Source organism: Mastomys coucha, unplaced genomic scaffold (genome assembly GCF_008632895.1).
Source record: "Mastomys coucha isolate ucsf_1 unplaced genomic scaffold, UCSF_Mcou_1 pScaffold3, whole genome shotgun sequence".
Lineage (NCBI taxonomy): Eukaryota > Metazoa > Chordata > Mammalia > Rodentia > Muridae > Mastomys > Mastomys coucha.
The window spans coordinates 65,400,046-65,426,255 of record NW_022196909.1 but is presented as its reverse complement, the minus strand read 5'-3'; the positions used below and the strand labels follow the sequence as shown (position 1 = coordinate 65,426,255).

At 40.6% G+C, this 26,210-nt stretch overlaps 1 protein-coding gene across 1 annotated transcript in view; it reads right to left on the bottom strand.

Annotated features, from left to right (window-relative positions):
* Nucleotides 1–26,210, bottom strand: part of Plcl2 (phospholipase C like 2) — a 183,492-nt gene that overhangs the window by 62,562 nt on the left and 94,720 nt on the right. The window contains exons 2-3 of the mRNA XM_031347833.1: nt 11,011–13,497; nt 8,528–8,731 (exon numbers count right to left, since the gene is read on the bottom strand). Coding sequence (XP_031203693.1) covers nt 8,528–8,731; nt 11,011–13,497 — 2,691 coding nt within the window. The remainder of the gene's footprint in view (nt 1–8,527; nt 8,732–11,010; nt 13,498–26,210) is intronic.

Here is a 26,210-nt window from a genome sequence, read left to right as displayed (position 1 = left end):
TGGGAGTGCAGCAGCTTCCTCTGGGTGTTGTGGGACTGGCTTTGGAGCCTGGGCCCAAGGTCTGCTCAAGATACCAGCCCAGAGAGACCGGAAGGAACCCAAGCCACTCTGCTGGCTGAGTTCCTGTGTGCCTGGTTCCACTGGTCCCAGTTACTCCCAGTGTTGGGACAGATGTTATGTCCTCCTCATCTCTGATCCTTGGTGTGTCAGAGTGCCTGGGAGTGGAGCTTCCTCTGGGTGTTGTGGGACTGGCTGCAGAGCTTACGCCCAAGGTCTGCTCAGGACACCAGCCCAGAGAGACTGGCTAAAGAATACTTCTAAGAGAAAATATGCAACATAAGCTTTGAAGGAATTAAGGAAGAATAAATTCCAATATTCAATATGTGATTTGATGGAAGCATTGGAACTGATTTCAAAGCAGACCTTGGGCCCAAATTTTGCAACCAGTCCCACAGCATCCAGAGGTGGCTCCTCTCCTAGGCACTCTGACATGACCAGGATCAGATGATCAGAGGTGAGAAGGACACGTCTGTCCCAACACTGGGAGTAGCTGGGACCTGTGGGACCAGGCACACAGGAACTCCGACAGCCCAGTGGCTGGGGTTGCTTCCAGTCTGTCTGGGCTGGTGCCCTGAGCAGACCTTGGGTGCAAACTCCTCAGCCAGCCCCACAACACCCAGAGGAAGCTCCACTCCCAGGTGCTCTAACAAGCCCAGGATCACAGGATCACAGAGACAGCTTGACTCTAAGGAGTTCTGACATAACCAGGATCACAGGAAGGACAGGCTCCAGTCAGATTTAGTAAGGGCAGGTAGCACTAGAGATAACCAGATGGCGGGGGTGGCCGGTGGGGGCAATTGTAAGAAAATAAACAACACAAACCTAGGTTACTTGGTATCATCAGAACCCAATTCTCCCACCATAGCAAGAACAGGACACATCATTACACCGGAAAAGCAAGATTTGGATGTAAAATCACTTCTCATGATGATGATACAGGACTTTAAGAAAGACATATACAGTTAATATGTTTGGAGTTACTTAAAATTTATACTGAGAAAAACGTGTTTTCAGTATTGCTGTAGACAAGCATCTACACAGACTGTTACATTGACTGTTGTTTTATATCAAACAACTTATAATAATTATTTTTATTGTTATAATCTTTTATAAATTTTAAAGAATATGACAAAAAAAGGTATTGTAGGTATTGGAGGGAGGGAGGGAGGAAGAAATCAGGGTGATCCAGGCACAAGGTACAAGGTAGTAAGCTGTGTTGTTCCACGGCTTCTGCTTTAGTTTCTGCCTCCAGGCTCTTGTCCTAACTTCCTTGGATATACAAGGTCCAACCAGAAGACAAAATACCTCCCTTCCTCCCCAGCTTGCTTGTAGCCATGGCATTTTATCACAGCAATAAAAACCTACCCAAGAAAGACATCGGTCATAGGGTATTGCTGAGAAAGACCTGAACACATGTTTTGGGAGAATTGTTATAGTATTTAAATTTTGGACTGGAAAAGCCATTGAGTGTTAGGAACTCAGTGAGATGTTTCATGTGAGCTTAGAAGATAAGAGTGTTGAAAGAAATGTAGACAATAGATTATGAAATTTCAGAGGGAAGTTTTGAAAGTCCCTTAAAGACTTTGTTGGGCCATTCAATATTCCGAATAAAGAGCTACTAAAGTGAACCCTGGTATTTCTGAGAAAAATAATCTGTGATTAAAAGTCAACCAGCACTATTGAGGCAAAATCTGGGAGATTTTCATCAGGGTCAGCACACAGCAGCTGTGTTTGGGAGTGAACCAAGATTGTATTTTGTGCTGGTAGTCTAAGATTCTCCAGGTAGTACTGGTTCAGAAGGCATGAAGAGGGCGTGAAGAGCAAATGAAATCTGGCACCATGAGAAGCCAGGACAGGCTACTTGTGGAGCTTGCATGTGGAGTAGCACTTCAGGCATTATGGAGGAGACAGAAACTTATCATGCTGTGGTAGGATAGAGTCCAAGGCCAGCAGGCCATTGCTGAAGGTGTAGCCTAATTACAATGGAGACCCCAGCATTTTGGAGATTAAAAGATCTTGCAACCAAGAATAGCACCAGCTGTGAAGCAGAGCTGACTTAAGCCCACAAACAAGCTATCTGTGCTGCAAATAGCAGAAGGAGAGAAATGGAACCTTTGAAACCTGGGGGAACATGAATCTCAGGCGTGGTCAGCACTGGATTCTGTATACTTTTGTACTTTGATTTGTCTGTGGTTTGATTATAACCATGTCCAGGTTCTTCCCTCTTGAAGAAAGTCTTTCACTGATCTTCTATTTCACAGGAGCTCACAGTTGAGAAATGTGAACATTTAAAGAAACTCTGGAGTTTATAAAAGAGACTGGTTAATTTGGAGAGATTGGCTATTTCAGAAACTCAGACATTCTGGAGTGGCTTTGAAAGTTGGCAGCCGTATTGAAAGTTATTATAGAGATGAAGCTTGAAAGACTGAGACTTTTGGAGTATGTTTTATATTATAATATTGATATTAATATAACATCATGGGGACAGCAAGCAAAGAAAGATTATGGTTTAACAGTGATGTGTCTGTATGTCAAGCTGACAGGGGTCTACTATGCTGGCTACTTTGACAAAAGATAGAATCATTTTGGAAAAGGGAGCCTCAATTAAGAAAACACCCCTACTGGGTTGGTCATGGAAAAGCCTGCAGTGAACTCTCTTGATTGACCATTGCATGGAAGAGCCCAGGTCACACCCCTGGCTGCTGGTCCTGGGTGCTATAAGAAACAGGTGAAGCAAATCATGCGGAATGAGTCAGGAAGCAGCATTCCTCCCTGGCTTATGCTTCAGTTCCTGCCTCTAGATTCCTGCTTTCCTGGATGGACTATAAACCACAGTATGAACCTTTTCTTCTCCAAGTTGCTTCAGATCATAGTGTTTTATCACAGCAATAAAAACCCTAACAGAGACAATGGCCAAGTCTAGTTCAAGGACGTTGCCAATACTTCCAAATACTACTCTTTCCCTAACTGTTCCTGAGTACATGTGCTGGGATTCATTTAAATGTGTGCTCCTTAATGGTTTCTTTTAAAAATTTTATTCTAAACTTTATAATTAAAAAGGTGGTGAAGTAAAAAAAAAATTACACCGAAGTTACCCAGACACAAAGACTATTCAGTGAGTTAGTTCTACAAACTAATTCACTGAACATCTATACAGTTACAGAAGCCATTCAAAAATGTAAATTGGGAAGCTTCACAGATTTTATTCTTTCAATATCAAATATATTTAATGCACTTATCTGCCACCAAAAAATGAAAAATCCATGACAGAGTTAAACTAGAAAAACAATTAGCTTTTTATTCTCCTTCATAAGTTACTTTCATTGCCTCCAGTCAGTCCTCCCTCATCCTAATATTAAGCCGTTCTTGTTCTCTTTTTTGTTACCCTGTATCCATACATATATTTGTTCACACACACACACACACACACACACACACACACACACACACACACACACATGTTATAGGCTAGATTCCATGTATGAGGGAGACCATGTAGTTTTCATATAATGGTTTCTGTGAAGACATATAAAGGCATTAAACTGAATCAGAAACACTTAAATCATCGACAGCGTATGTGAGCCTTGAAGCACTATATTGTAGAAATTTCCAGTCTCTTTGCTCCTGATAACACATGACACCATCATCATAGCACCTTGTAACCATTTCTCTCCCACTAGCAACTGAGAAGTGAGAACACAGCAGGTCGGGTCTGTGCTTTTGGAAGCACCACTTGCTGAGCTTCTCTAGCCACCACATAAAACTGCAAACCATGGGGTTTTTATCTTTTGGCAAGATGCACTTATTTCCATAATTACCACTCCTCCACTCCCCAACTTTCTCCGTTCCCTCTCTTCAGGTCAATCATGTTCTAAAAGCATAACATTCTGTCTTTTATGCAGACATTTCAATCTGTCCATATAGGTGAGTTCTAATTGAAAGGAGCTCTGAATTTCAAGATGAGAGTGACCAAAGGAGTTGTGAAGAAAAGAGTCATGAAGGAGATGGAGGTCAATGGTAATCTTAGATGTAGATCAACAGAAACCTTACTCAGGTCACTTCTGACTTCTGCTCCACAGAGCAGGCTGCACTAACCCTGAGCTGTGACTTCCTCCTCACTGAGCAGAGCACTGCATGTAGCAGGGGAAGAGAAGGCACACAAAGCCACGTTTGTGACATAAACAGAAGGTTCCTGATCTCTGTGCCAACTATCAACACCACTGTGTGAAGAAAGGCTTTCACTCCACAGATTTGAAGAACAATTTTTCATGCAATCCATTTAATCATGTTTCCCTTCCTCAACTCCTCCCAGACCCTCTCACATTCCTACTCACCCAACTTTATGATTTCTCCTCACTTTCTTTCAAAAAAGAAAAAAAAAGACAGAAACAAAAAACTCACAAAAAGAAAATAAATAAAGACATACATTAAAAGATAAATAGGAGGAAAAAGTTCATGTCAGGTTTTGATTAATAAAGGTCTGTGAGTCTATTTGTGGTTTAAGCTTAAGAAAGTTCTACAAATACCAACTATTCATTTGATCTTCCAATATAACTTAGAGTTAGGAAATAAGTAGACATGAAAAAGTGCCTCAAACATTTCCACCCATTTTTACTTCATTCTTTTATTTTTCTAGAGAAGTGAAAAGGAATCCCAGTATAGGCTTTTGAGATGATTTTGTCACACCTCTTAGCTTTGAGGAACTACATGGATCCCTTAAGACAGAATATATTCATGATGGATAATACAGGCCCTCAGATACCAGATGGTTTCAGATACACTGGACCATGGCCTTTACACTTTATTTTATTTAGGCATATATTTTAATTTTGAGAACTTCATGCATTATATTTTGATTATATACACCCTCTTACAACTCCTTCCAGATCTGCCACTCACTCTGTACCACTCAATTTTGTGTCCGTATTTTTTAAAACACATCTGACATAATCAGTGTTGGCTATGTACTCTTGAGTGTGTGCTCATCCACTGGAGCATGTTCCACCAACCAGTACCACATTCTTAAAGAAAACCAACTCTCCTTATCCCAGGAGCTACCAATTCCCAATAGTTATTCAGCAGATGGTGAGATTTTATGACTACCTCCCTGTCTGTCTTAAGCTTGCAGAGGTCTTGGACATGATGTCACAACTACTCTGAGTTCATAAGTGCAATTACCCTGTTCTATCTGGTAAATACTGCTTTGTTGAAGTCATCTACTGCTCCTATCTCTTACACTCTTCCTACGTCCTTTTCTGCAATATCCTTGAGTCTTGAGGTGGTGGTGGCGGCGGCGGTGGCTGAGGAGGAAAAGGAGAAGGAGGAGGAGGAAGAGGAAGAAGAGGAGGAAGAGGAGGAGGAGGAGGAGGAAGAGGAGGAGGAGGCCGCCTGCTATAGATGTCCCATTCAAGGCTAAGTACTCTAGAGTCTCTTATTCTCTGCACCTTAGCCACTTGTGAATCTATGCTATATTTATCATGTCTACAAAAAAGATGCTTTTCTGACAGTTGATGAGGGATACACTAATCTGTGAGTACAGCAACACTCATAAGGAGTTGTTTAATACAATGTCCATTTATTATAATAATAGCAGTAGATTTTCCTCAAAGTCATGTTTAGCCATAAGTTCTTAGCCCTGAACATGGTATGAGGTATGGGTTCCCTTTTAAGGAGTGGGCCTTAAATCAAGTCAGAAAGTGTTTGGTTACTGCTATAACATTCGTGCCATCGTTGCACCAGTGAGCATATCTTGTCAAACCAGTAATTGTAGCTTGCAAAGTTTATAGGTAGGTGAAATCTATTACTATTTTCTCCTCTGCCACCTTCCAGCACTATGAAAGCTAGGTAGAGTTGAAGCTTGATTTCTCCATATTCTATGACTAAAGGGTGCAGTGTTTCACAAAAGTAGCCATACTAGTTTGCACTCCCACCAGCAACAAATAAAAAGGTGTTCCCCTTTCCTTGCATCCATCCCAGCATTTGACATCATTTGATTTTTGGATTTTAGACATTTTGACTTGGTATCATAAAATCTCAAAACAATTTAATTTGCCTAAAAATGTTGAACAATTTAAAAAGGATTACTTAGTTGTTATGTTTTACATTTTGAGAACCTCTGTTTAGTTTCAAGACCCATTTTTAGGCTGGCTTAATTGTTCTCTTGATATTTAGATTTTTAAAAATTCTTTGTATATTCTAGATACTAACCTTCTGTCAGATGTGTAGCTAATAAAACTAAAAAACTCCCCTACAATTAAAAAAATCATTTGGCACATTTCTTCATTTTTATTTTATGGAATACTTTGAGAAAAGTTGGTGTTAGGTCTTCTTTTAAAGTCTGGTAGAATTGTGCACTGAACACATCTGGCCTTAGGCTTATTTTTTCTCAGAAAATTTTTAATTACTTCTTGTATTTCATTGGACATTTTCCAATCCAGTCTGTTAGTGTATCTGTCTGTCAATTGAGGGATTGAGATCACTAATAATAAGAGTTATTATTGAACAACTTGTATTCATTCCTGTTGTTTTGTTGCTCTCATGGTGTTTTATTATACCTTTTTTGATTACATGTTCTGAAATTGGTTATTCCATCTACTCTCTTGGGTGTGTTTAAAGTTCTCTTCAGAACTAAGTGTTCTCTCCAGTGGATGATACTCTCTGTAGCTTGTTCCTAGCAGGAAATGTTTAGTCTTTTGTATCTCGTAAGTGTCCTTGGAATCTAAGCTGAAATGGGAAGGAAGGTAAACACCAGACACAATGTGTAACTGCAGTGATGGCTGATCTTCACTCTTATTTTGGTGGAGTTTATAATCACCATGGAAGCACACTCCTAAGTTTGTCTATAAGGAAGTTGAACACGAGAGGGAAGAGGCACTCTGACTTTGGGTGGCTCCATCCCATGGTGAACACATCTGGCCTTAGGCTTATTTTTTTTCCCAGAAAATTGGTGTTCTGGAGTGAATGAAAAGGAGAAGATAGTAATGACCTCTGATTAGTTTTGTTCAGAGGAGAATTTCCCCAAATTATTTCTCTCTGCCACCTTTCCCCAAGTGATGTTTATCAATATCCTAAGAAAGCAAGGTTCCTCAGTGTGGGAAATACTAGCCTGTGATATTTGTCCATCCCGTTGAATCACCTAACCCTTTAAGTTACAGCTTTCAGACTAAGTTATAAAACAGTCAAAGTGTTCTAGATAAGGTGGATGATGCCAACCCTATATTCTCCTTGAACAGAGCTGGCCTTGACTGGTGTTTGGTTGGTGGGTTGGCTTTGGTTTGTCTAGACAGGGTTTCTCTGGGTGTAGCCCTTGCTGTCCTTGAACTTGCTCTGTAGACCAGGCTGGCCTTGACCTCACAGAGATGCCCCTGCTACCACCCTTGCCCCAACCCCTGCCTCTTAAGTGCTGGGATTAAAGACATGCACCATTGCCACCACCACTACCACCTGGCCTTAGCTAGCATTTTTTAGAATGGAGGACGTTGTAGTAAGGCACTTATCCCTGAATATCCTCAATGGTAAAAGGCCTGGCTTACTTGAGGGGAGACAGTCTAGCACCACCAAACTAAAGGAGTCACTGCTGATACGCAGCAGTTCTAACAGCCTCGCCTGTATTAGAAATTTGAAATGAGTGCTGTTCACAAATTGCATTCTTCCTTAACAGGCCAGTGAAATTGCTCAGTGGTGAAAAGTACTTGATTTGTAAGCCTGAGGGCATGAGTTCAATCACTGGATCCCAACAGGGGAGAAAGTAGTCCTGGAAGTTGTCCTCTGACTCAGGTATACATGATACATGACACACAAGTAACCCTCCATCCAACTCACATACAAACACAATATGAAAAACTCTCACTCAGAGTTTTGAAAAATTATAAAGCACAGTAAAAGAGCAGCATGCAATTAAGAAAAAGGCAAGATAAATCTTAAGGGTAGAATGTAATATTCTAGATGTCATGAAGGTAATTCGTTAACACTAAGCTGGTTACAAATGAAGATGCCTCAGAGCAGCTGCCCCAGGAAGGAAATTACCACACATCAGGTTTGTACGATGGCAACATCTGCCGGAGATGATATGTCAGACACATCTTGAAAAAAAAAATCTAATTTATTACTATACTGGGTTGAGGGGAAAAGTGGAAACAGAATAAATCAATGACTAGTTCCAAGGTAGGATTAAAAGGTTTTGGTTTTGTTTTGTTTCTAAATCACACAAATAGAAGATGCAAAACATTCATTAGAAGCTGACAGATCCAGTTCTTAGGAAGCTAATGTTTAATCTGACTGAAGAAAGTATCTCTGAATCCTGCTTTCTAATACAGTGATACAACACAAAACTCTTTCAAAATCAAAGCCAGAGAGACACTTTTCCAATATAAGTACATGAAGCATGAGACAGGAAGCGAAAGTTGTGTACATTGATAAGGTATCCTAAGATAGCTCTCTCCACAGGAAGAGATTAATCAGGACTCACCATGTCATAAGTTGTTACAATCTTCTTCAGAACCTCAGGCACTATGGCTTGCAGCTCCATGGTGGGGTAGGGCTCACTAAGATTCAAGACCACCAGGGGATTATTGTCAGGCCCCAGGAATCGAGGAGACACAGCCAGCATGCACTGCATGAGGTTGGCCACTGAGGAGAGGCCACATAACTCCTTGAATGATACCACTGCATTCTGCAAATAGAAAGGAGACCCCTGGTCATTGTGCTGGTTGTTCAGGGTTGTTAATTTGACTGCATCTGGAATGAACTAAAACCCAAATGGCTGGGCATACCTGTGAGGGAGGTTTCCTTAATTAAAGTTTCAGGTGTGAAGACTCACTTCTAATCTGGATTAGATCTTTGAGGTGGAAAGATACATCTTTAATCTATATCTTTTAAGGTGGGAAAAATCAACCTTTAATGTGGGCCACACCTTCTGCCAGAAGTCTTAATAAAGGGCATAGAAGAAAGCCTTCCCTTTTTATGACTTCTTTCTCTCACTAGCAAGTCCATTCCTTTGCTGGCATTAGAGCCTCCTTCTTTAGGATTCCAGCGCATAATGCAGAATAGCTGAGTCATGCGGCCTGGTAAACTGAACAATTACTGGTTTCTTGGACCTTCCATTGGTAAATAACCATTGTTGGACTAGGAGAGCCACAGCCTGTAAGCCAGTCCCCAAAGAAATCTAATATATAATATGATATAATATAATATAATACAATATAATTATGCCACACACACACACACACACACACACACACATTTTAGTCAGAGTATGAGTCGGGTGCGTGACTCTAGGCACGCTTATGCGCTGTCTGGATAGAGCAGGTGGCTAGAAAGAACAGATATCTAGGCTCCTAAGTTTCTGGAACTAAGTTTTGAATTTAAACATTTCATTTTTGTTAATATTGCTTAAAACATGACTGTCAAGCTATGGATCATTTTGTTTAAAATCATTTTGTGACCATATATAGCAGTGAATTATTGTGATCTGTAGAGTGTGTTCCCCCAGGCGGTCTGTGATAACTGTTTTCTTCACAGCATATCCTACATATGCCCCCACAACCTTATTTCCCTTTCTACCACCCACCCTAAACTACAGCAAAAGTCCCTGGAGGGCAGGCTACTATCTATTGGTTCCCAGCACGCTCCCACAGCCAGCCAGACTACAGAGCAGGTGCTACTCCGCACCACTTTAGCAGCTCTGTGGGCTTCAGTGCACGGGTCCTGAAGGCAGGGTGGCTGAGTCCCAACAGGTCCCAAAGGGAATTACGTTCCATATGTGCAGCAGTAGCCACAGGCATGGGACAATGTGGTTTCTTTAGAACTGAGGGTCTGCCAAAACGCATGCACTCTCAATAATGGAGAAACTTTTCCAATTTTGGTTATGCTTTGACCTTGAGAGGAAGACAATAAATGTCCATATTGCAGGCAACTGTTCTTATTCATGAAGTGGCTACAGAATTAGGTAGGAAACATATATTTAAAGTGTTTCCGTCGTTAGAGGAATGCTAATGTCATTTTCATAATAGTATTTTAAGAGAAAACAAATGGGATAGAGAAATGACTCAGTGGTTAAGAGTACTGGTTGGTCTTCCTGATGATGTGGGTTTGATTCACAACACTCACATGGCAGCTCACAACCATCTTTTAACTTCAGTTTCTGAGGATCCAATACTCTCTTGTCTCTGTGGGCACCAGGCATGAATATGGTGCACAAACACACATGCAGACAAAACACCCATATATAAAAAGTAAGAATAATAAATCTTTTTTTAAAGAAACACCTCAGAGTACCTACCACATGAAGCATGTCAAACACTGCTGTGAGCTCTCTGTAAGGAAGAACCAGGGGTCTAGACCAACTTGACTCACCAATCCTGGTACACAGCTAGATGTGTAGCCCATCTAAACAGGTATACAGTTCCTAACTGACTGCTCTGAGACATGTTATTTTAGAAAAAATTATCATCTTAGGTCTTTCATAAGTATATTTACCATAAAAATTTTATGTAAATAATTACCCTCTAAAATCAAGAGAACACTGGCTCATTTAAATGCATCTAAGCACCAGAGCTCCATAAGAAAGATCTGGAACACCTTCCTTTTACTTTAACCAATTTCCCTTTGACAGGTCATTAATTTGTGTTCCATCTAAGAAATAATAATATACAACAACATCAGAGATTCCCATGTATACCATGTTTAAAAACATGGCTGCTAGCTGGTCATAAGAGGGATATGGGTAGGCAGCTTATGAGTCAGCAACAAGACCAGTTTATTCCAGCACGCAATCGGTCTTCAACAACTACAGTGGAGAGGATTAGATGCTGAGAAATGAAACTAGTAACAAGCATACTAATATCCAGTTGAGATTTACAAAAGTATTTAAAGTTAAATATACTACTATAAAAATACATAGCTACACATCATAGGCATGCACAAAGTAGAAATCTAAACATGAACACACACCTGCATGTTCTCTCTCAGGTCTGTGGCATCCCGTATGGGTGGCTGGGCGTTCTTGAACACCTCATCTACAGTTTTAATCCACAGTGTTCTCAGAGATGCGTATTCCCGGCACTTTTTCCCTTTCCTCACAGAAAGGCCCCGTTTATGAGGCTTCCCCCCTCCTCTTCTGTTGGTAATGGCCACATGGACGAACAAAGAGGCGTGGGCAAGGACCTCTCCAGTCAAGGACTGCAGAGGCACATGGCGGTAGCCCGTCTGTAAACATTCAAAGGGAATTGTGTACTGGCCGATAAACTCATCCCCAATGTAGTCATCATCCAGCACTACAAAGCGTACCATGGCTAGTTCAGGGAGGTTGATTTGAAATTCAAAGCTTTCATCAAAAATAGGAGCGTCTCCGTTCTGGTTCACGGTTTTTGTCCTTTGCTCTGCGCAGTCAGCAGGAATTCCATGGATTTCCACGTAGACATAAGGATCCACCACATCACCTTTGGCACCTGACCCTTTGGGCTTGGGAAAGTTCTGGCCACTGATGATTTTGATGTGAAGCAGCTGAGGTGAAACTCCAGGCACAGAGTCCTTTGTGTTGGCACTGAAGAAGGAGACTTCCTCCCTCATGATGGCTGGTCGAAGAACATAGCCACAGTTTCCATTCTGCCTAAACCAGCCAATGTTCAGGTCCATCATTAGCCCTGGAGTCTGGAAGTTCATGGCTACAATCTGACAGCCACATTTCCAAAAATCTTGAGGGTTCATGTTACTAGAGTCAATTCTCATGGGACTAGGAAAGACCCTGGCAAGAAAACGCTTATTGTAATTTACAAAGTCTCCAGGATTTTCATTGGCGTACTTACTAGCAAGCACTTCATTAAATGAACACACTTCCCAGTACTTCTGCACCTGAAATGACACCTGAAATTCCTTGAACTGGACTGATTTACAGATGCTGACCAGTTCAGACAGTTCTTTGCAAAGCTGAAATCGCTTCACAGGCACGTGGTTGGGTTGTTCCACATTGTCTTTCCCCATCCTCTGAGACATTTCTGCTCCTTCATCTTCATCAGTAACATCTCCTTCCACACCAGAGCAATTTGAAGACAGCTTCTTTGCTTTGATTAGTATTTTCCCTTTCAGGACATCTGGAGATGGTAGGTAAGTTTCCTCCATGTTGGGTGATGTTGTATACAGCTTGTCTCCTAAAATTTTCTTCATGTGTTGAACCATCACTTTTTGTTGTTTAATAGAGCAGTGGTTTTCTAAACATAAGATGAGAGGATACTCAGAAGCAAAGAATGCGTATTTGTTAATGATATCGATGACACTGCGGAAGACTATCTGAGAGGTCATGGTATGGCCTGTGTAAATCACAGGCTCATTATCCGGGCCGTCCCACACATCTAATTCAACACTCCTGCAAGCCATTTTAAGAGCGCGGATATAGCCTGTGATGTCAGAGGGACCCCGGAACTGATCCTCTATTAAGTATGTATTATGAGATGAGTTTATAAAGTAATGAGACAGAGGTTGCTTCATATCCTGGCAGACCTTCTTGTGTTCTGGATCAAAAATGTAACAATCAGGTGACATCAGGTAATTAGTGAATCCATCTATGGAGAGCCAGCCCTTTTCCTGGCCTTCTTTGGATGGCTCATATTTGTGAATAATTTCCAGGCTTATTTCCTCATTTATATGTGCTACACCCTGTTCTGCCTCAAGAAACATCATAAGGTCCTTGGTATCAAGGAATTCTTTATTGCTTGAAAACTGAACTAAAAGGAAGTAAATTTCAGGTCTAGTACAAAGTTCGTGAAAGACCTCAATAAATTCCTCCTTTGTGATTTCAGTACCAGCTTTGTCCTTTGATTTATGCAATTCTTTGAACTTAAGCTCAATTTTGTTTGTTTTTAGACCAGGATTGAGGTTTCTGATACACTGAACAGCATTACACAGGGTTATATGTCCAAGATCATCTACATCAATTTCACTAAACATTTGTGAAACCCAAGAAGTCCTCATGTTGTCTTGGCTACTTTCTAACATATCAAGTGTATGTTTCCCATAAGAAATCAGGTACCGGAGTCCTGTCACCCAGATGTTTGCAATATCTGCAGAATTGGCAACCAAATCAAGTGACTCATAATTTTCTCCATATATGACTGAAAACGCACAGTCTTCAGATATCTGCTCAGAAATGCCATTGCTGCGGAATATATCTGTGTTTTTCCCTGTTCTCACTTCCTTGATAGATTTGATGTCAATCTTCGCCTTCTCAGAATCCTTCTTAGATGGCTCCCACCTCAGGCTTTGCATGTCGGCGTCCAGCAGAAAATACCGGTGATAAATCCTGGAGTTTGAACGAACCTTTTTGAGTTCAGAGCCCTCAACCATTGAGTTGATACAGTCACTTGCACTGCTGATCTTCTTCTCTGTTGGCATGCTGCTGAATGACACAGTTTTCTTCCGCTCTCTTTTCTGCTTAGTGCCATCCTGGAGGGAAGAAAAGTGTATTAGGATAACACAAACATAGGTGTTCATGTTCAGACTAAGAATTAAACTTTAATTCCCTGAATAACTGTATACTATGATTTCCTATTGTGGATCTTGTGATGAATGACAGCTATTCACCTTTAAAGTTTAGAAGAGGCCTTAGAGTGAAATTTAATGCCAATGAGCAAGAAATCATTGCTTAATAACCACAATTTGTATTTGTCAAGGAATCTAATTCACGGAGGGCAGACACTCATTTACACTGGCTGCATAATTTTTAGAAAATACAAGACTCCTTGGCTTACAGACCACCAAGAATTCCAAGGCACTCAAGAGAAGAAGATTAAGCCACCTGTAGTACCACTTTTGTGTGGGGTCTCAGCAACCGCAGCACTCACGCACCTGTGTGGACACTGATGTACGACAGCAGTGTTTCCTATAGGCTTAGCACTACATGTCGTGGTTAAGTGGCAGGTCTCTGAGACTATAGAGTCAGATGTCTAGAGATGGTGGCAGGGATCTGTGATCAGGTGGCACCCACATGTTGGGTACACAGACAAAAGTCTGAAAGACTTTTTCTAGCCTCTTGGGCGCACTAGTATGTTTTGACTATTTTGTTTCTGGACTCTCTATATAACTAGGATACAAATGATTAAGTATGAACCTACAAAGTATATATTAAACAGACACTCAAATTCCTGGCTCTCTACAGTATCACAATAAGGTCCTGCACACTTTGGGTAGATGCGGATTGCTATTATAGTTATGTTGGACATGAGAGGGCTTTTAGATTATAGAGTTAGAGTTATTACAAGCTGCTGCTCTGTATCTAGATGCTATTGCTCAGGAACCTCTGATAAAAGCATGGGTTATAGTGCTATCCAGGTGAAAAGCTCCAGGGAGCACCTATTCTTCAATAGTTTCTGTCCCTGCAGTGATGGGAATTGAACCCAGGGCTCTGTGTATGTCAGGCACGCACTCTGCCACTGAGCTATATCCCTAATCCTAGGGGTGTACCTTTTTAAAAGAAGTTTGCATCATCTGCTTTCCTGCAAAATTCAACATATTTACACTTAAAAGCTAGCACTCACATTCACTTGTATATTTCAAACCTTTCCTATACAGATAACTTCATTTGGAAAAAAAAAGGTGAAATTACTGCAAATATCTTTGGATATCTAAGCTTAAAAGACAGCATTGATTTTCAGGAAGTATATGAAATCTGTGACCAATTTTTAGCAACTTACTATAGTCATAAATAAAGAACAGAATAGAAATGGGCCTGGGACTGTATAACTTTCATAAAAAAAATCAACATGTAACTATGTAAACATATCCAAAAGCAATTCTGCTTTTCCCACTCTGCATAGAATTTATTTAAATAAAAGCTCTATATTTAAAAAGCTACCATTATCCTACCTATATCTGAAATTTAAAACCATTCTTACTTTTTGATTAGCTATACTTTCAAAAGCAATTTGCAGAAGGTAACTAAACTTAATCTTTAAATCATATGGGTACCATTTTCCTCAAAGTTTTAAGATGAACCATGAGGTTTTTGTGATCTGAGATGTAAGTCAAGACATAAAGCCATCAAGCAATGTTTCTTTATAACTACACTATCAGAATGATAAAGTCCAAAGAGAGGCTGTAGTAGCTCAATCTGTAAGATGTATTATATCAGATTTGCTCCAAATTCCTAAAGCAGAGTCTATATTCTATCTTTTTAAGTGAGTTGGCATAACATCAAATTTGTAATCAGACATGCATAAGGGCATAAAACAAATGTATAAATTTCTTATTTGTCAGAACAAAATGCATCTTTGCCTCAAAAAAAGACACATTTTCCTTTAATAAGGGCAACATGTAAATTTAGTAAGGGAATTTCATAATCTATAAATTATACCTCAATGTGCTACTGGTAAAATGAAGTCACAAAGATAAATGGAGGTGTTTATCCACTGGTCCATTAAATTACTTTCTCAGCATTCTCCATTTTTTATTCTCCCACTTTTACACTGATTAACAGACTTCTGCTACCTTCTAATTTGCTACAAAAGATCACTTCACATTCATGCTTTCCTTTGTTATCAAGGAGAGGACTGAAAGCAGAGTCCCCTGACTGCATGCACACAGCACACATGTACACTTACGCCAGTACTAAACACCACACTGTGGCTTTATAAGAACTGCTTTCCTTTTTATATACCAGGATACATTCTGACTGGCGACTGCAGGTCACTGAATATCCTGATGCACACTCATGAAGGTCACCTAAGTGCAGCCTGAAATAATGGCAGCAAGAACACTCTTTACTGAACTCCATAGCTAGTCTCTCCCCCATCTGCTGTTAGCCAAGGTCATCTTGAACATTCCTTACTAAACTCCATACCTAGTCTCTCCCCCATCTGCTGTTAGCCAAGGCCATCTTGAACATTCCTTACTAAACTCCATACCTAGTCTCTCCCCCATCTGCTGTTAGCCAAGGTCATCTTGAACATTCCTTACTAAACTCCATACCTAGTCTCTACCCCCATCTGCTGTTAGCCAAGGCCATCTTGCCCTCTCCATAACAACACATGATGAAAACAATTCTACTTCTTCCCACTAGGAGACAAAGTCACCAGAAACCAAGGGAGACAACCAGGCTTGCTTACAAACTGCTCTATCTCCTTCCCCAAAGCTCACGTGTTGAAAGGTGGATGATCCTGTTCAGCAATATTCCGAGGCTGAGCTTGAGGAGGTGACTGGACCGTGAGGGTTCCGATGCTGTCAAAGTATTAGTCCATGTACTGATTCATAAGCACTTGGGATATCTGAGGTGGGACCTCCTTAGAAACAGGAGGCCACGGATAGCCTGCCCTTGAAGGGGTTCCTCTCTGCTTTTTGCTTTCTGGTTGCCTTGAGGTGAGTAGCATCTCTACATGTCCACAATCATGTCATTCCACTTTACAACAGGCTCAGAAAAAATAAAGACAAGTAACTGTGGACTGAAGCCTCTTAAATTATTAATCAGTACATATATTGGTTAATAATTTATATATATATATATATATATATATATATATATATATATATATTTAAAGTTGTTCTACTAAGCTTGTTTGATCAGTATGAAGAACTTGTGTGTGAACTTGATTTATACGTTGTTAGGTGGACCAGATTTCCTGGCTGGCAGAAGCAAGTGGACAATGATGCCAAGACAAGTACACAGCTGGGTCCCCTATAGCCAAGGCAGAGGAGGGAAAGACAGAAGCACCTGAACAGGAGAAAAAGGGAGCTCATGTGAGGTGGCAGGAGACCACTCTTCAAACCACCTGACTCCTGGACTCTACCCTTCCCTGTTTATTTCAACTCAGCCTTCACTTTTTAATCCAACTGTGATTTAGCCCTGCCTGGGTTAAAAGGCAGGCCATTAGCAGAGTTGGAATCAATTCTGTATGTGTTTTTTACTACAAGTTGGGCTAAATTGAATACTGGAAAGGATTCAAACTATATGTGCAATACATACCGTTTTATTGTTATTATTATTTTATTTTAATTACAAAGAAAACTAAGTGGATCTGACATGCATCATCTATAACACTTCAGAATGGAGAAAACAACAAATATGAAAACTTGGTGTAATGATGCATCTCTGCTGCTCCATGGCACTTACGAACAGCCAGAGAAAGAGCATAGGAAATGTCCTGGACTAGGAGAGAAATGGTTTCCTAAAGAAGTTACCTCCTTAACAACCTTGAGAATTAGTGTTTTTTTTTTTTTTAAATAAAGAACCATGAAAAATGCTTAAAGATTTCATTAGACACAAATGAAAACTTATTTATAGAATAGCAGTTTTGTACCAAGAATCATGGAGGGGCTCATGGTTCTGGCGACATATGTGGCAGAGGATGGCCCTGTTGGACATCAGTGAGAGGATTGGCCCTTGGGCCTGAAGGCCCCAGTGTAGGGGAATGCCAGGTGGGAAGACGGGAGTGGGTGGGTTGGGGAGCACCCTCATAGAGGCAGGGGAAGGGAGGATAGGATAGGGGGTTCCTGAGGGGGAGACCTGGAAAGGGGAAACATTTGAAATGTAAATAAAGAAAATATCCAATAAAAACAAATAAATAAACAAGAAGAGGCTAAAAAAAATTCCTGTACCACAGAAACACTTGGTTAAAATAGTATTCTTTATAATATTCACATCAAGTATTAAAAGTGGAAAGAGCCACATTGAGTAGAATGGAAAAACATGTTTTTCCATTAAAAAACAAACAAACAAAAATACCTGCCTACTTTAGTTAGTAGAGAGTTGTCACCAAAATTAGAAGGCCATGTGTGATATTTAAGCAGTAGCAATTTGATAACGGGCAAGAGTTCCTAAGTTCTCCCCTGAGATGAGGAGGGGACAGACAGGTGGGTCTCTTCTCTTCTGCTGGGAACCAAGTAGGCACTGATGCAGTTACTCCTGGAACAGAGCCCAACCTGGGGGTACCAGTTTATCCACAGACAGCATACCATTTCCTATTACACTTCCCCTACCTTTTCAAGTGATTTGTTACACAATAGAAGGTTGATTGTTCCTTGATGGATATCATGCAAAAAATTATATTATCAATATCCAGGATCGATATTCTTGCAAATGGATCAAGTCTAAGCAGTGGAGTGGGTGTGCAGGGAGGGGAACCTCAGAATGAGGAGAGGGCAAAGCATGGAAACAAACCAGTGCTGTATGTTTGCAATTTGTCATAAATGAAGAAATTCCATCTGGGTTACAAATAACACGGAACAAAGAAGTGGAATCTGTTCATTTATCCAAGGAAGTTTAGATTAGTTGAGAAACTCCATACTAAAGAAATTTCTGTCTTAAAAAACAAACAAACAAATAAACAAAACTAGAAAGAACTTGGGTCTATTAAACAAGCACAGTTCAATAACAATAATTCTGAATTGGTCAAGCCAGCCTGGAAGATTACCTTGTAGTGTTTTATCACATATCTTTAAATTTTTGATGTAGTTGCTAAGATAGGAGAAGGAAGGAAGAGGATCTGGGGCAAACCAGTCAGTCCAAAGATCATTTTACAAATCAGAGGAAGTGCAGAAATACAGACAATTTGAGCAAGGGCCAGGTAGAGTCAAAAGCTGCTTCTGGCCCATGAGTCAGGATTCTTAACTCCAGGTGTACGACAGTTACATGGCCCAGAGACTGAGAGACCTTGAACGTCTTCATCAAATCCTTCCCTTCGAGGGCACAAGGAGCCCTGCAGAAGAGGAGGCAGAAGAGTGCAAAAGCCAGAGGGATTGGAGGACACCCAGAAAACAGGGCTCTCTAAATCAACAGCATTGTTAGGTCTCAACACTGCAGAGGGCTGAGATGCACTCTTAGCATCTCAAGGCGGACCTGTCTGCCAGGTACTCACAGCGCCCACACTGAGTCAGTGCCTACCTGTTACTGGGTCCTCCTGGCTGGCATATCCCACCCCTACCTTGAACTTCCTAGCCCATCTCAAAGCAGACCTGTCTGCCAGGTAATCACAGCACCCCTCAGTGCCTACCTGTTACTGGGTCCTCCTGGCTGGCATATCCCACCCCTGCCCTGAACTTCCCAGCCCAGGGTCTGGGCTACCTTTTCCCCAAGCATTTGGTTACCTGATCTTTCTATCTAGGCTGTCTCCTGGTTCAGGCTGCCCCTCTAGATTGGAAGCTGCTCTCCCCACTGCCTCACATGGTGTGGGGTCATATCCACCCTGGACACTCTCAGAGTCCTGCCTCTGGCTATGCTCTCTCTTTAATCAACAATAAACTGTCTCCTCCACCATATCTAGATCAGTCATGCCCTTTCCTTTCTCTTTCTTACTTTTCATTCACCAATGTCCTGGAACTTTTAAAAATTACATCAAGTAGAGTCATACACAAAGAACAAGATATATGAGAGCCAAACAACTTAAAATCTAACAGGAGTGAGCAACAAGAGTAAAAAATTATATACAGAGAAGCATAAATAATTACAGTTCCTATGGACTAGAGATAATCTTTATAATGAGCCATACATTGTCTTCCTGAGGAGAGCTTGCAAACATGGCAGTTTTATAGGAATGATTACTTCTTTTCAAGGACTGTAGTCTTTGAAGTACTCTGAGTTTTAAAAAAACTCAAACTCTGACTTCCTGGCAGGTGTCAGGATTCCCAGTTCACTTCACTAGTCCAAAAAGGCTGGTCCTATTCACAAAGTGCTGGCTAATCCATCTCCCACTTCATCTAGGAGGATTCAAACCTACTGGCAAATGAGTTACAGGGTGAAGAGAAAGATTATCACTCCCTGGGAGAGCATGCCAACCTTATTAAACATTAGAGTGAAGGATAAGGAAATTTTAATAGTATCAAAAAGAAAGAAAAGGAGGGAGAAAAAAGAAGGTTGAAGAAAACCAAAGTACATAAACCAGTGATATAAATAGCATTTTAGTAATAAGACTAACAAAACCAATTAGAAAAAACTCTGACAGCTGCAAAATGTTTTTCTTTGTACCAAGGTAGAGTGATTAGTTCCCTAACCTACAGTTTATATTTCAACAGTTGTTCACAGAAATACTACAGGATCCGCTGTGAGTGAGTACTACAGGATCCGCTGTGAGTGAGTACTACATGACAAGTGGCGTCTCAGTTTTCCCACAAGTGCAACCGGCCTCAAAGCAATTCCTTCTAAGGTATGTAGTACAGCTACTGCACAGAACCCTTAGAATAAAGTAAGTTCACACTTGAGAGGAACTTTAACTGCTGCTTGGGATTTTACATGGCCTACACTATTAGATTCTATGAAATGTATTCTAGGCGGAGGTGAGTTCTTCAGAGGAGAAAAGCAAAGCACAATGCCACTGTGAATACGCAGCTGTAGTGAGATGATGTAATCACTGAAGTCTGTGTCTCAGAAGGAGTCGTCTGTCCATGCTGTGCAGAATGACGGCAACCGCACAGCTTTTGGGCACAACTAGGGGTATAGGCCAAGATGCACTGTGTCCATGGCAGCCAGGGGTCCTCTCAATACAATGCTTCCCATGACAGCATTTCTACATCTCCTCAAGGGGACAAATAAACAAACCGTGTCCTAGAGCCTTATATGAACTCCATCCATTTCACTATTAAGTCTATGCTAGTGCACTTACAATTTATTCTACCCTAACCCTAACCCTAACCCTAACCCTAACCCTGATTTATTTACCCTAACCCTAACCCTATTTATTCTCAACACTTTAATTCTATATAAATAACCACATATTAAGAATGCAAGTGTGAAGCAAAGATCATCCTAAAATCCCAATGACCTCATGCAAAGCAGTCTGTGATCAGATTTCTTCAGATGACTGCTCCTATTTCATATTCATTACATTCCAGAGTAGATACTACAGTATCCAGCTCCAAGGATAGAAAGCAAATTGCCAATTTCTGTGAAATGATGCTTTCAAGGTCAGTTTCTGAAAGCATCCAAATCACTTGCTGTGATGAGTTACACTCCCGTAAACTGTGAGGCCTAAAACTGAAATCAAAAGCTACAATAAACGAATGGCACTTTCATGTCAATAGCATTTAGGTGACACGTTTCACCACTGCTGAGATATTTATTCAAAGTAAAGTTACATAACTATTACTTATATATGTGTCTGCTATAAATTTCAATCAAGTTCATTGATTTTTCTACAGTAATGAAAAACTTAATACTAAAAGCCCAGTGCTCCTAAAAATCAGACTTTAATCCCAAGGAAAAATATTGATGCTAAGGCATTTTAGTTCATGACCTATAATGATGGTACTTAAGTGGCCCCAATTCTGATGTGGAAACTCTAGCTGGTTATTCACTTTGTTTTTGACACAAGCTCTCTACACAGCTCTGGATTGCTAGAATTCACTATGTAGGCCAGCCTGGCCTTAAGCTCACAGAGATCTACCTTCCTCTGCCTCCTAAGTGCTGGGGTATGCCACCATGCCCAGCTGGCAATTTCATATACAGCATATTACTACAGAGCCTGACGACTTGTATATCACAGAGATATTGAAAGATGAAACCATATAACTAACAGCTGAAGACTTTCTAGTAAATTGCATTCAGTCTGAAGAGTCACACAAGCGGATCACATAATATGACTGCTTAGTTCCATGCATGACCTGTTCTAAGAGCACTGTCTCCTTCATTAAATTTTCTCCCCTAAGATGTGGTGGGTCTCTATTATTTCACAGATAATTTAGAAGAATGATTTAGTCTTCTTCTCTTTTACATACTGAATATTGTATTGCTCAGGGTTGAGGAAAATGGAATAGCAAAGCAGTAGTTAGCAGTCAGCAGGAAAGCTCATGCCATGGGCCAGATCAAACACAATTAGTGACGAACAGCAACTCTTTTAATCAGAAATTTTAATAAATCTACAATGTTTTTTTTTTAAATGAATTTTTAAGGAAAGCTGCCTATGATGATTTGAATGAGAGTGACACCCACAGGCCCTTATGTTTGAATGCTTAGTGTCCAATTGATGGAACTGCTTTATAAGGGATTAGGAGGCATGTCCTTGTTGGAGGAGGTATGTCACTGGGGGGTGGGCTCCTAGGTTTCAAAAGCCCAGACCAGACCCACTGTCACTTTCTCTGCCTCCTGCTTGTGGGTCAAAGGTAAACACTCAGATACTCCTCCAGCACAATGCCTGCCTGCCTGCTGCCATGTTCCCTGCCATGATGGTCATGGATTCACCATCTGAAACTAAGTAATCCCCCAATTAAATGTTTTCTTTTGTAAGTTGACTTGATTATGGTGTCCCTTCACAATGACAGAAAAGTTACTAAGATTCTACCCTATAATTATATTATGAACTCATAATTATTTGTTCTTAATCTTATAGAAAAAAACCTTTTGGGAGGCCTTTTAAAATCCAATGGTTAACATTCACAAGGACTTTCTGTATGTGTAAAGGTAACAGATCAGAAAAAAAGGACACAAAATAATGCATCGTATTTAAGAAAAACTCAGCTCTCTGTAAAATATTCTTTTAAGTTCCAAAGAATTCCTGAGTCTACACTAGCCCAGTCTCAGTACTATTACCTCTTCTCTATAGATGCTACAGTATTTATCAGTAATTCTACTCTGTAATTCAACATTTAATAATAGCCTCATTCAGGGTTCGGACTGTTTTATGTGGGTTAGTTTTATCTCAAGTAGAAGGTATTTAAAAAACAAAAACAAACGAACAAACATGCTTTGTTTCACAATTTAGATTGCCCTAGCTAGATCAATGTTGGCAGCCAGACAAGAACTCCCTTCTACGGAACTGGCAAGTTCAATAAAGTCTATCCCAGGATTGGAATTACCAGGAGAACCCAAAAAACCCAAACAAGTTAAATCTCTCTCTCTCTCTTTTTCTCTCTCTCTGTCTCTGTGTGTGTGTGTGTGTGTGTGTGTGTGTGTGTGTGTGTGCATGTGCAAGAGAACAAGCTGTGAAACTGGCATTGCAGCTTGGTCCCAAGCGTCCTTACCTGATAAGTCATCCCTCCAGCCCTATTTTTTATAACAGGTATCAAAATCAATCAATTATGGTGCTAGAGCAATACTGGGAATATTCAAACAACACTGGTTACAAAAAGCCACAATGAAATCTGCTAATTTATTTTTTAATAATAGCATCTTGTACTCTATAAGTTGGATGTATAAGCTATATCTCTCGACTCCTTTTCAGTTCTTATTTTGTCTTCCATCTCTGCCTCTGGCTGTGCTCTCCCTCATATCAACACTAAGTCTTCTCATCAGTCAATACCTAGGAGCAGTCATGGCCTCAGTTCACTTTCAGCCACTAACTGCCCAGGTACCATGCTCTCAGTGGTCTATTACAGGAGCATGAGAGCTGCTGGGAGTGACCCTGCCCATAGGCATACAGTAAGACCTGGTAAGCCTGGGCCAGAAGACAAGGTGAACAAGAAGAGCAGATCCAAGCAGCATGCAGTAAGAGACTTGCCTTTAAGAAGGCTTGAGTAGCAACACCTATGGCATGCAAATACTGCATACTACTTCTAGCCCTATACTACTTCATTACTTCATTTAAAATGTTAATATAGAAACTGCTACTGCTACCAAGTCTTAAGTAGTACTCATGTGCTGACACTGAACTAAGCATTTTGTTTCTTTCCAATCCTCAGAGCAACTCCAGGGCACGTATGCTTTCCTTAATGTACAAGTAAGGGGGCTATAGGCTTGTGAGGCAGAGAAATGAATTCCCAGGTCTGTGGGACACCATAGCCCTCCATCACTCTACAGCACTGTTGCTCTCTAGGCTCCCAGAATCTGAAAATCAGAGCTGGAAGTACAATACTGTCTGTCAAGGGCTTACTGCTACATCCTGTACCGAGCTGCTTACAGGCTCCCTAAATGCCTATCAGTAGTTTGTACTCCTGAATATCCCATCTCTCCCGAAATACAAGCTACTTCCTGCAGTAAAATATTAAGGTTAATTAGCTACCCCCGGTCTACTTACCTACCTTTTATTATTTTTTGTTCCATCCATATATGCCTTAATCTAGCATAATTTGCTTCAACCTAGAAACTAGTCGTCACCCCATGCATTCTGGAAAATGTGCAATCGAGAGTGGATTAATCTCTCTCTTCTAAATGTTTTTCTACTTAGTTTTATACAAACAAAAAGTATTTATAAAATCTATGAACAGCCCTTCCCCAGCTAAAGGATACATTTAAAAAGTTTATTTCACATTTTAAAACATACTTACATATAGAATCTTCCATGAATCTAATGATATACTACACCTAGAGTTCTTCAATACATCATGTAAAGGGTAAAATTGTGCTTGTAAATTAAGAAAAAGAGAATCAAATTTTAGTAATATGATCTCCTTTTCAAAGACTTTAGCTAAAAACAAAGCAGACTAAAATACAATGCCTCCGAAGGGGGAAATCTCACAGGATCACAGCCCTAGTCAGAAAATTACAGCAACTGACAGGTGCTGAGAGAGGAAGGATTCTCCTCTCTCCCTAACTGGTTATCCAATACAAAATGTTCAGCCCTAAAATATACATACAAACAACAATAAAAAAAAACTCAGCAGGTAGTTTTTATATATCTTGTTACTTAGACACAGAAACACACAGATATGCTATATAATAATAATCAAATAAAAAGAGGATACCAATTTGATTTTTTAAAAATTTGAGACAGGATCTTTGTTTTAGCTGTAGATGTACACAAAGCTGGCCTCAAACTCCTAGGAATCTACCTGTCTCTATTTCTCAAGTATGGGGATTAAAGGGGCAACCCTACATCCAGCAAGCCTACCAATTGTAGAGTGAAGGAGGCATAGAAGGAAGGAGGTGGAGGGAGGGACTTGAGGGGAGCTCGAGAAGAAAGGGAAGGAGGAGAGTGATAAAATGGTATTTTAATTAGAATGTATTGAAAAAGGAAAAAAACTTCTAAAATTATAGTTTAATGTCATATATGGAAAAATTTTAAGAATTACAGTAAATATATAATATAAGCTTTATACCCTTAACTAGTTCTCTTGAAAGTTTACTTTATGCATGCATAGGGTTGTTTTACATGCACCATGTTTAACCTGAGGAGGCCATGCGGGTGCTGGGAGTTGAACTCGGGTTCTCTGGAAGAATAGCTAGTGTTTTTAACCACTGAGACATCTCTGTAACCCTGCTTAGCCACTTTTAAAATGCACAGTTTTAGCAGTATTAAAATACAATATTTGCACCTAAGGCTCAGGGGACATTGCTGAAGAACGGGTAGAAACATTTAAAGCCAAAAGATCAGGGAATTTGTGAAGAGATTGTGTCTCCCAATAGTGTCAGCAAGTATACCCATAAAGTCTTACCAAAATGACTGCTGAGACATGAGCTGCACAAGAACAACAACAAATATGCAAAATGGCCCTACCTGTCTCCCCTGCCCGCTGAGTGCTCTGGGGCACCCCAGCTGCCCCGAGCTGCCTGCTATCTCCTGCACACCTCCATTGTCTTGCCACATCTCCTCCCACCCATCTTCATCAGACCTCATAATCTGGAACCATACAGATTGGATCCCCTTCCTGCATCCATCTCCCCTGCCTGCTGAGTCCTGTGGAGGCATCCTAGCTCCCTGCGCAGCCTGATATCCCTGCTGGATCCCCATTTTCCCACCATCTCTTGACCCACTTTCATCAGACCTGCTGATCCAGAACCATAAGGCCCAAGGATACCCATCAGTGGCCTGCCACACCAGGACCATTGAGGTTAGGCCACCTTCCAATACCTACTACACCAGGAAAAACCAGAGACTAAAGCTATTTAGATAGCTAAAGTCCCTCATAAGAACACTATCAACAAAAGCCAAGGCAATATGACACCTTCAGAGCTACCCTCCTGCAGCAAGCCCTTGATATCCTAACACAAGTGAAGCACCAGAAAATGACCTTAAATCCAATCTTATAAAGAAGATAGAGGACTTTAAAGGGGAAACTAATAAATCCCTTAAAGAAATACAAGAAAATACAATCACACAGCTGAAGGAAATAAAACTGTTCAAGACCTGAGAATGGAAATAGAAGCAATAAAGAAAAGACAAATGGGGGTAACCCTGGAGATGGAAAACCTAAGGAAGAGAATAGAACTACAGATTCAAGCATCACCAACAGAGTGCAAGAGATAGAAGAGAGACTCTCAGGCATAGAAGATGCCACAGAAGTTATCAATCCATGGGGAAAAA